We start from the raw sequence: 12,086 nt of genomic DNA on the forward strand, positions 1-12,086 counted from the left end.
TAAGCTGATGTTGTTCGGTAACTAACCATGCATACGTGTTTTTCTTTTTGTAGATCCACACGCCTATCAACGACATTTTCCCTTAGTCAACCGGGCGGACTTGGAGACTGTTCTACAAGCGGCAGTTTTCGTAAATGACGGAGATGGTCAAGTCCGAGCCGCTCACAAAATACTAGGGTACCCTCCTATCCAGAAGTCATTTGCGAACGCAAGGCACGTGATCAGTGCCAGTCGTCCTTGGCTTCCAAAAATTACCGTGGTCGAGAAAGGATTTTTAATCTCTCGGGAACCATCTGTCCCTGAGAACATCCCACGGGTGGGCCCCTCCTCGTCTCATCAAGTAACAGAGGACGAAGGTGAGCTAGACCAGCCCGAGGAAGGTTTTGGGGTACTTGACCTAGCCAACCAATTCGAGGATCCTTCTGGTGACATAGGTGATCCAACCTTGTCCGAGGCGGAATTGTCGTCAGCAGGCACCTCTTCTCAAGCCGCGATGGGACTCAAGAGAAAGCCCCTGACCCCCCTACTCGAACTCCTCGAGGGTCAACCTGGGAAGGATACGCAGGGAACGCCTCAACCCAATGCTCCTTCCCCACCACCTCAGCCCCAGATTGTCTAGACTAGGTCATCTTCCACCAAGTCACAGCCACAATCCCCCCGCCCCAAACTTCCTGCTTCCTCCCAACCATCTCTGCCTCCTCGGCCGGAAGGCACTGATTCAAAGAGAAAGAGGAGCCCCAAGGGCAAGGAAACCATGGACGGGGGAAAATCGCAACCTTCTAAGGAGAAGGAGGAGGCTCCGCGTACAAAACAACTGAAGATTGGGCATCAAAGCAAGGGTAAAGAGACTGAAGTCCAATCCTCTCAAGGCAAGGGAAAGGGGGTCGAGGCCCAGTCCTCTCCAAGCGCCTGGCTTCCTGCCCCAATGCTTCACGGGGGTCCAATGCTGGAAACTGCGTCCATGAGGGACCTTGGAGATGGCGAGGGTGGCTACGTGGCGGACGCACTAGGGAGAACCATGTTGCTTCCCACTGACATGGATGGATTGAGGAAAATGAGGATGCGGGAGGTCTTCCTCAGTACTAAGAGGTACTTGGGCATGGTAAGGTTTCTCGAAACCTAAAACTTTATTAACTCTCGCTTCTGGTTTGTCATTAACTATGCATTTATCTCCCTTGCCAGGCTCTCCAGGCCACCTATAGGATGGAGGAAGAGGTGAATAATAAGAGTAAGGCGGCCGAGAATGAACGCACCAAGTGCTTAATGGCCGCGAAGACTCTCCAAACTTCTGAGGAGGACCTCACCAAGGCCAAGGCTGACCTAACAGTTGCTATTCGTGAAAGGGATAGCGCCTCGACGGGCTTAGCTACCGCCCAAAAACAGGCCGAGGACCAAACAAAATGTCTACTAGAAGCCGAGGATCAGTTGCAAATAGCTAAAGAGCTGATCAAGGATTTAAGTAAAAAACTGGCCGCGGTAGAGCATGACAAAGGCGTGGCGGAGTATGCTCGTGACGAAGCCATAAAGGCCAAGCAGGAGGCCGAGTTTGCCAGAAACGAGGCTGAGGCTGCCAAGGAAACGGCTGAGGATGATGGTTACAATGCGGGGGTAGCTGAGACCCAAGCCATCCTTAAAGCCCAAATTCCTAGAGTATGCAGGCTTTACTGCTCCCAGGTTTGGGAAGAGGCATTGAAGCGAGCTGGGGTGAATGCTTCATCCGATTTGTGGAAAGCGGAGAACATATTTTACCCTACAGCCATCCGTGAGGCCACTTCCTCCAGCTCTGTGGCTATGAGCGACCAACCTGAGGAAGGGGTCACTCAGTCGGAAAACTTACAGGTCGGCGACTCTCCTGGCAAGGCGCTCAAAGAGGGGGAACTTCAGGATGTGATAGAAATATCTCAGCATACGGATCCTGAGGTACCCAAGGGGGTTACTGAGCCCGTGGTTGGCACTCAGATGCCTAATGCTGATGAACCTGCCATACTTGCCCAGCTTTCACAGGCAATTCCCCTTGCTGTGGTCCCCTAGAGTACCGATACTGACCCTCTTCGGCCTTCCCCAGAAGGGACTATCCTCCAGGGCATTGAAGCTGATTCCGTTCCGCCTTCCTAGGACGTGGCCGACGCAAGACTAAAGAAGTAGAAGCCCTGGCTAGGCTCCGTAGTTGTTTTTAGTTTAACGATTAATTTGTTTCTTTTTCATTTTGAAAACTTTGTAATCCCTTAGTAGTTTGAACCTGTTGAACATGTATACATGAAATCCTTTTCTTCCTTTTTCCTTTTGGTTACTTGTTAGTTGCCCTTGTCGATACTTACTATTGTTTATGAATTTTGAACTAATTATCTTAACACGTATGAATAGTTGTGCATGTGATATATTTAGAATCATGTTTCAGAACGTTAGCTTACCTGCACCTGTAGAGCCTTGAACTCATGTCTGACCCTCTTTCAATGGAGATATAGGCATCATCCGAGATGTCACGTGTAGTGTTAAGTCCTGCTTAGTATCCAGGTTTCTTTAAAATAGTTGGCTCCCCCATGGGTTTAAGTCCGAGGACCATGCAATACCTTGGTTCTGTCCAAAACTTGATTTTAAGTAGTTGGTTTCCCCATAGGTTTGAGTCTGAGGACCATGCAATACCTTGGTTCTGTCCAAAACTTGATTTTAAGTAGTTGGTTTCCCCATAGGTTTGAGTCCGAGGACCATGCAATACCTTGGTTCTGTCCAAAACTTGATTTTAAGTAGTTGGTTTCCCCATAGGTTTGAGTCCATGGACCATGCAATACCTTGGTTCTGTCCAAAACTTGATTTTAAGTAGTTGGTTTCCCCATAGGTTTGGGTCCATGGACCATGCAATACCTTGGTTCTGTCCAAAACTTGATTTTAAGTAATTGGTTTCCCCATAGGTTTGAGTCCGAGGACCATGCAATACCTTGGTTCTGTCCAAAACTTGATTTTAAGTAGTTGGTTTCCCTATAGGTTTGAGTCCATGGACCATGCAATACCTTGGTTTTGTCCAAAACTTGATTTTAAGTACTTGGGGAAATTAACCCCTCGACTATGGCATGAGACCTTGGTTTTTAGGGGAGTTAGACCCTCGGCCAAGCCCCTACCATCCGTGCGACTGACGCTATGAAGCGTAGCCCCTAGTAAAGAAACATAGCCCCTAGTAAAGAAACATAGCCCCTAGTGGAACTTTACGCTAGAACACTACAACCAGCTGTTAGAAATGACAAGGGAATTGTCTCGACCTACCGTTTATGCCAACACACAAGCCTTTCTCACAGACGGCGCCAATTGTAAGGACGCGATTGGTAACGATCCAAAGCGATATTGGGTTCGCACGTAAAAAGGCCCAAACAATATCATTTGTAGAGCGTGGGTTTGAAAGGCTAAGCCTTGGTCACCGGACGGTGGGTTTTTCGTGGTGTTCATACATGGTTAAGTCATTTTCGCCCTAGGAGTCCTTCTCCTAGAGGCGGGCTGGGAGACTCTGGTTTTTGGCCATTTTTCCCAGCCTCCTTCTTGGTGTCCTAACTTTTACATTATATAGTCCTTCTTGGTTGATCTTAGCCCTCCACTTGTTGGTCAGGCAGGTGCTTACTTTTGTACCCGTCCCATCAGCTATCCCCTCTTACTTTCTGTTAGTTGCAATGATCGAAGTCACACCGTCCAAGCGTCTTTTCTCATTAACATGACCAGGACGCTGGCGGGTGCATTTAATGCAGAGGGGACGTATTTTCCTTGATCCAATTTTGCACTGTACCTCCATGTGGGCCCCATTCCACCCACATCCCCTTCAGGGGACTGTTCGGGGATAGCCTTCATCGAGACGTTGTTCTTCCCATTGAAGTCCCGGAGTGCCGAGGATAGGGTCGTCCTCAGCTGTTCCCCTTGACACCTCGGCCTGTGATCATTCGTCCTCGGCGCACGACCTCCTCGGCACGGGCCCTGAGCCCCTGGCCCCACAATAGCAGTTTACTATATTGAATTGCTAAAAATATTCAGATTTAGCAACTTCGATAAAACATGATTTTTGGTTCTATGATTGCTAAAATAGCTTTTTTGCTAAAATACAACCCTTAAAACATCCTATAATTAGAAAATTAAGAGTATTTTTGTAAGAAATTATTTCTGTAAGAGACTATTTTAATAATCGATAGTGGCATGGATCTATTTTGAAATAGGAAATCCTAATTTAATGTTTTGGGAATGATATTAATTTATTTAAATTAATATGTAATGTGATTTTTTTTTTTTTTTGGGTTAATAATTCAATAGTTACAATGGGGAGAGGGAATTTGAACCCTAGATGTCTTGGAAACACTAAAATACTAACAAATTAAGCTAAAAGTCTCTTGGCATTTGAGTCATATTTTAAATTTGTTAGAATTCTTAGAAAGTTTTTGCAGTTAAAGGAATACAATTGAAATGATGTCATTTTCAATATTATAGTATTTGTATGATTATGCAAAGTACGGGCTAATCCAAACTTATATGAAAACTAAAGAAAATATTTGAAATTAAAAAATTAAAAAATAGAATTATAGGGTTTAAAATATAATTTATCCAAATTATTTAAATAATAATTGTGTAAATTTAGCTTTTATCAATTAAAATCTACTTATAGGGTTTATAATTTAAAATAAATAGTAAAACTTATTTAAAATTCTTGATAGTTCTGGTAATTGAATTTTTATTGGAATTGTATATTAAATTTCTTGAAATTTAAGTAGAATTTAATTAAAAAAAAAACTATCTTAATAATTTTAATATTTATAGTATGGTTGATTGAGAAAGCACGTCCTAATACAGATAATACTTAAGTCAAGTTGCATGGCACAAGCATAGTGCCCAATTTTTGTTATTAATAATAAAAATTATGATAAATGATCAAAATAATTTAAAATAAATAATGATTTTTTGAGATATATAGGAATTTTTTTTGATAGAATTTTAATAAGAAAAGAATTTTAAAACGTCTTATAACATTGATTATAGAGTTTCTATAATTTTAATGTGCTTGTATGTGTCCACACTGTGAAAATATATTTTATGACTAGTAACACTTACATTAAACCAAAATCATATTTCACAAGTATAATGTGTAATAATTCCCAACTTAAATCAATGTAAAAAAAATAAAAAGGAAGAAAGAAAGATGACTTCTACTCACATATAACATAATAATAATTTATTATTTTTATACATGAAAACGAAAGCGACAAAAAACGTGAGTTAGTACATACAGAATATAAATGAGACTTATTATGAATTAACTTGTTTATATCTTAACCACGTGATTATGTTACTTAAAAAGTTTTTTTTTTTTTGGGGGGGGGGGGGGGGGTGAATATTACTTAAAAAGTTGATTCTCAAAATAATAAAAAATAAATCACTTAGAAAGTTATATTAATATGTTTGTTCGGAATTTGCTTATTTTTAGTATATATATATATATATATATTTTTTTTATAACTTTTATGTTAAATATGTTACAAAAGACTAAGGTTGAGTTTGGCACCCACTTTTTACTAGCTTTTAGCTAAAACTTATTTACTGTTTGTGGTCCCAAGTGAGTTCCACAAAAACCCAAGCTTATTCGTTTCGCATTAGCGTTCCATATTACATGTATTCTGCTACAAAGTTTTGGTCAAAAAGTCAGTTTAAATTAACTAATTGTGGGTCCTATTTTAGGATTTTTCCTTAGGGTCTGTTTAGATACCGCTTATTGCTGAAAACTGAAAACACTGTAGCAAAATAATTTTTAAATGTGTGAATAGTGTCATAAGACCCAGTTTTAATGAAAATTTTGCTGAATTAGACAACTTGTAGGTCCTGTGAACAGTGCACGGGACCCATTGACAAAGACACAAATGCACTGAAATTTCATTTCAGCGCAATCCAAACTAAAACTCAAAATACCAAGTCCTTTTTTGCCTACTGTGGGTCCTAGTGTCCCACTCTACTTTTTTTTTTTTTTACAATACTTTCAACAAAAAATCATGAACTCATCTTATTTAACTTTTAGTTTTTATATATAGTACTTTTAGTGAAAAACTAGATAAGTTATTTCAAAACGGACAATAAAAACTTTTTATTTAAAAAAAAGAGCTAAAAGTTAGATTATTTACAAAAATGTTAAGACAAGAAATAGGTCCTCTATATTTGCTCATATATGCATGTCTTTGCTGAATGTAAATTGGGAGGAGGGAAGGAGGGAAATTTTTTTAGGGAGGGGGGAGGGGGGGGGGGGGGGGGGGGGGGGGAAGAATTAGACCATTATCTCGACAATAATGAGACAAACTAGTATTTGCAGTGAACTAAGGGTTAAATTTGTTCTATACAAACTATATTACATAGTTTACACATACCTCAAAAGGCAATTGAAATTGTGACTTCACAACAATTTGCATGTAATAAACACCACTCCTAGGATAAAGCCAAATTGTAATAATATTTTGTTTCAAAATATCAATTTATCTTAGGATGTAGTGAAGTTTGAATTATATAATTTTGTGTGTTTTTTCCCCTTAAAGGTATCCATATTCAATCGGCTGGTCCCATCAATGAAATTCGTCTGAACATTCAAAAATCAGCAGGAAACCTAAGCAATGATAAAGAAATTATTGGATCAGGTATGTCACCATCCAAAGTTCTTTTTCTCAAGAATTGGGTTGTAAGAGCATTCATCTTGTATCTCTAAATTTTTCTCCAAATTTGAAGATAAGGATTTATTTTTTCTATTTTAGTTAACTATTTTTCAAAACATCCACATTAGAATCCTTATATTATTTTTCTCAAAAAAAAAAAAAAGAAAAAAAGAAAGAGAATCCTTTTATTATACTATATTTTATTAAAATATTACTTATTTTAATATATATATATATATATATTTATTTTAAATTTCTCCCACTTTTTAGAACACCCATTTTTTTCTCAGTTACTAACACACAAAAAATAATAATATAAGTGTTTGGGACTAAACAATACTTTCCTGAATATAGAGAAGCATTGCATTGATCATACCAGCTCATGTAAAATAGCATAAAGTCTAAAATATAGTCAATGAAACCCAAAAATCACCCACATCATATCATGAATTGGTTATGAAAAATAGGATTTTGCTATAGTACTCATGCAAATATACAAGTAATGGTAGCTTATGCAAAATTACTGTTTTTTTTTTTTTTTTTTTTTTTTGTGGTCTTCCTAAGGGTGAAAGAAGATAGTGGATGGTGATTGTTGTGTGTAAAGAGCAAAAAACTATTAAGAGTTTAGAATAGAAAATTAGATATGGGTGCTTTGAAAAATAGTTAGCCAAAATAGTAAAAATAGGTTTTTATTCTAAAATAGACAATAATTTTTGCATAAGCTAATATAAATGCTAACAAAATTTTTATTTAGGTTATGAGTAGGGAAGCCAACGTGAGAATTTTTTTGCAGTTCATTCCCTAAATTGATCTCTTATCCTATTTATTGAGAATCAAAGTGTTTTGGGAGAAAGGAAAATAGAGAGAACCAGAAAATGTAGTAAACTATGACATGTTAGATTGATACAAATATGTTCTTTAAATAAATGGGAAAATAGGAATTAGAGAAGCGGGAAATTAGGAACTAACAGCTAAAAGTTTGTACACGTGTCCAACTAACTAACGAACTCCCACATTATAAGCTTGCTTATCTACATGTTGTTTAGCCCATACAAATAAAACTAATTGTCATTTAAGCAGATAATAGCTTCAGTAACTTTATCTTCATGTTTCTGCATCTGTGCTTGTATCATCTGCTTGTATTCATGCGTGCACAATCTCTTAACACTCCCACTCAAGATGGAGCAAAGATGTTAAGGATGCCCATCTTGCTAAGTAAAGTTGTGAACAATTGTAAACTAAGAGGTTTGGTAAACAAATCTGGCAGTTGATGTTTAGTGGGAACATGGAAAGTTTTGATCAGATCAGCTTGTATCTTTTCTCTCACAAGATGACAGTCTATCTCCCTGTGGTAATCTTGGTTTGTCCATGAATTGACTCAACTGATGCACACTGTAGGTGATGTCTGGTTATAAGAATAAAAAATAGAAGCTTCCCAACTAACCTCCTGTATTTAGTAACATCTTGTAATAGCTCACCACTGTTTTGGATAATCTGCAGTTCTGATCCATAGGAAATTTAGCTGGTTTAGAGGCCAAAACTTCAGCTTCTTCCATAAACTCCAAGGTATATTTCCTATGACACAAGTGTATACCTTTAGCTGATCTAGCTATTTCAAGTCCAAGAACTTCAGAGGTCCCAAATCCTTGAGTTTGATTGAATTGGTCATGCAGGTATGACTTGAAACTGTTTGCAGCTTCAAGCTTATTACTCGCAACTAATATGTCATCTACATTATACAAGCACAATAAGAACTATGCCTTCTGTTACTCCTGTAAACAATGAGTAATCTGATTTAGACTGTTCAAAACCTTGTTCAAGAATAGAATTGGTCAGCTTAGCAAACATTGTCTGCTATCTTGCTTCAATCCATAGAAAGACTTGTTTAATCTGCAAACTTTAACCTCCCCTTGCTGGGAATAGCAGTGACATAACCCAAAGGCAAATGCATATAGACCTCTTCATGAAGATCACCATGAAGGAATGCATTATTTACATCAACTGAATGATGTGCCAATCCCGAATTGCAGCCACTGCCAAGAGTGTCCTGACAGTGACAAATTTGGCCACAAGGGAGAATGTCTGAAAGTAATCAAGCCCCTCTTGATATGTACACCATTTAGCAACCAGCCTAGCCCTATATCTTTATATACTTTCATCAGCCTTGAGTTTAATTTTGTAAACCCATTTACAACCAATTGCTTGCTTGCCAGGAGTCAAAGAAGTGACTGTCCAAGTATCATTAGTAGCCAAGGCAGATAATTCAGCTTGCATAGCTTCTTGCCATTCAGGAAACTGAGGAGCTTGGTGATAGTATGTGGGTTTGGTAAGTAAAGCAATACTGAATGCTTTTTGAGTATGGGTCAGTTTGGAGTAGGACAAGGACTTACAAATGGGATAGGCAGGAGTAGGAAGAGACAAAGGCAATCTTGAAGCCAAATGACAGTGATAATCCTGAAGATATGATGAAGGTTTATGAGGTCTGGTAGATTTCCTAGGTATTGGAGTATCAAGAGACTGATGACTAGGTAAGACAGGATCTAAGTCAATAGGATCAGGTTGAAATTTTAAAAATTCTGCAGTCAACTGGAAAAGGTTCTAAGGTAGGAACAGGAAATAAAGAGACATAAGTATCAAGTATGGATGAAGAGTCTCTAAAAGGAAAAACATCCTCATGAAACTGAACATCTTGAGAATCAAAGATAGACCTAGTAGCTAGATCTAAAACCTTGTAACCTTTAATACCAGCAGGATGTCTAATAAATACACAAGGCTGGGCTCTAGGATCTAACTTAGACCTGTGTTGTGAGAGTGTAGAAACAAAACACAAGGACCCAAAATTTCTAAGGTGATCATATTCATAGGAAGGAGGATGATGAAACAAGTGCTCATAGGGGCTTTTATTATGCAATAAAGGACAAGGCAATCTGTTAATTAGATACGCAGCAGTTAACACACACTCACCCCAAAAAATGGATAGGTATTTGAGATTGAAATTTTAATGCTCTAACCACTTGTAAAATATGTTGATGTTTCCTTTCAACTACTGAGTTTTGTTGAGGTGTTGCTATACATGAAAACTGAAGGTACGTGCCCTTAGATTTGAAAAAATTTAGTAACTTAAGATCAGGAGCATTATCTGATCTAAAGCATTTGATTTTAGCATTAAACTGAGTGTTAACCATGGAAAATATGGTTAGCATTAGGAAAAGGTAACCGTTTCTGCTTTGCCAAAGCACATATGTACAATTAAATTTCTCATCTTTATTAACAACAATTTGAGGAATACAATGAGATAACAGCAATTGCCTAGATATAGAGGGATGCCCCAATCTGGCATGCCATAGATGTAATCTTGGCTTTTATTTTTTTTACAGAAGAAAAGAAATTAAAACTTGCAGGTAAAACTGCTGAAAGATTTTTCATACAAGAAAATTTTGAAATAATGGATGGAAATGTGAATGAAGGGTATGTAGTAAGAGTAGTGTCCAAGAGATATAGATTCTCCTTTGCTCTACCCAATCCAATCGTCTGCAATGGAAGTATGCCCTGGATAAAGCAAAGGGTATCCAAGAAGATTAAGCAACAAGAAAGATTTTTTGTTAACTGACTCACAAAAGATTAAAAGAGAAAGTAGGCACACAATATACATTATGCAAGGTACGAGTAGATGTTAACTATACCATTCCTACATGTGTAACAATTACCTTGTCACCATTTGGAAGATTAAAAGTAAGATTTACTACAGAAGTGATAGTAGTAAACTAGGAAATAGATTGAATCATGTGGTCTATAGCCCCTATATCTAAAATCCAATCTTGGGAAGAAATTAAAGAAGGGGCAGTGAAATTGGCTGAAAATACTAAATGTTCAAGAGATGATCAAACAAATTTCCTGCCATATGATCAAAAGCTGCAAAGGTTGAAGGCTGTGAATATGAACCTGAAGGCTGAGATTGTTTCATCACATTAGCAACTTGTGGTTCTGAGTTTTGAACCAATGTTGGTGATGCTTCAATGTCTTTGCTTGCAGTTCCCATTTCAGCAATCGAGAAGTCAACATAGCCACATGTTTCAGTAGCTCTTGGCACTGTTATTGTTCTTGTGAAAGAATGAACTGAGGAGTTTCAGATTCAATTTTTGTTAGGAACCATAGTAGCCGCAACAGCTTGATGCATTTGACCTCCTCCCCTTCCTTTATTTCTATATCCAGAGGAAATCCATGAACCCTGTAGCACTTGTCAACAATGTGACCTTTTAAATCACAATAAGAAAAAATTGCACAATCCTTATTCTTGGAATTAAAACCGTGACCATAAGAGCTTTCAGTTCAAGTAGCTAGCACAGCAGATTCAACTAAAAAAGTATGCTTAAAACTACAAATCTTTCTTTTTCTCTCGTTGAACTGGAAAGAAAACTTTGTTAATTGTAGGTATAGACTTAATTAAAAGAATCTGCCCTCTCATGCATGCCCATGAGAAATTGAAGAACATATTCTTCTTGAAAGATATCTTGTACCCAGCATAGCTCCACAAGGACAAGCAGGGAGGATTCAGTAATTGACTAATTCTTCTCACAAAAACTTCGGCTCTCCAACAGTTAGTGAACCTTGAGTGTGACAAGCTAAGGCTTAATTTCTTCAATTCAAGAAGTCTTTGACCATTTCTCTGAATATATAGCACATTTTGGATCTTTACAAACTTCATGAACTAAATCACAATGTCATTACACCTCCACGAAGCTTGGAAAAGAGGAGAATCAGGATTTGATGGTTCTAGAATGGATCCATCAACAAAACCCAAATTGCTCTTGGCTGAGAGTGCCTTGCTCATTGAACTATGTTGGATAATTCTCTGTTGAAAGCAATTGCGAGACCAAAATGAGTCAAGGATTTTCTCCACAGAAGAAAATATGGACTAGAAGGTTGATAAGCAATCGGAGATGAAGAAGAAAATTCTGTTGGAGGAGGCTGGGAATTCTCACTTTTTGCCATCGAAATCTCTCAAGAACAAGAATTTAAGCTTTTACAAGGAAATGATAAAAAGCAATGAATAAAGAAAAGAAAGAAAATTTTCACAAAAGAGTGCAGAAACGTGAAAAATGCTCTGATACCATATTGGGAATCATAATGTTTGGGAGAAAGTAAAATAGAGAAAGAGAAAATGTTGTAAACTGTGATATGTTAGAAGGATACAATCATAGAAATTTGTTCTTTAAATATATACATAATTAAAGAACTGGGAAATTAGGAACTACATATATATATATATATATATAATCATAGGATGGAAAATAATGAAATTTAAATTTTAGTATTTAATTTGAAATTAGGATTAAAATTTAGGGTTTTACATATATATATATATATATATAATCATCTGTTCTCATATAGAGTAATAATTTTCAAATACACAATTGAGCAAGGTTTTAC

General features: G+C 37.5%; 1 protein-coding gene across 4 annotated transcripts in view; it reads left to right on the plus strand.

Annotated features, from left to right (window-relative positions):
* Window positions 1-12,086, plus strand: part of LOC126722259 (ankyrin repeat-containing protein ITN1-like) — a 42,049-nt gene that overhangs the window by 13,354 nt on the left and 16,609 nt on the right. For 3 of the 4 annotated variants that reach the window (XM_050425416.1, XM_050425418.1, XM_050425417.1), the window contains exon 5: window positions 6,543-6,641. The exons of the other annotated variant lie outside the window; for it this stretch is intronic. In XM_050425416.1, coding sequence (XP_050281373.1) covers window positions 6,543-6,641 — 99 coding nt within the window. The remainder of the gene's footprint in view (window positions 1-6,542; window positions 6,642-12,086) is intronic. 4 annotated transcript variants of the gene reach the window in all.

This window comes from Quercus robur, chromosome 4, assembly GCF_932294415.1.
Source record: "Quercus robur chromosome 4, dhQueRobu3.1, whole genome shotgun sequence".
In the NCBI taxonomy this organism is placed as follows: Eukaryota; Viridiplantae; Streptophyta; class Magnoliopsida; order Fagales; family Fagaceae; genus Quercus; species Quercus robur.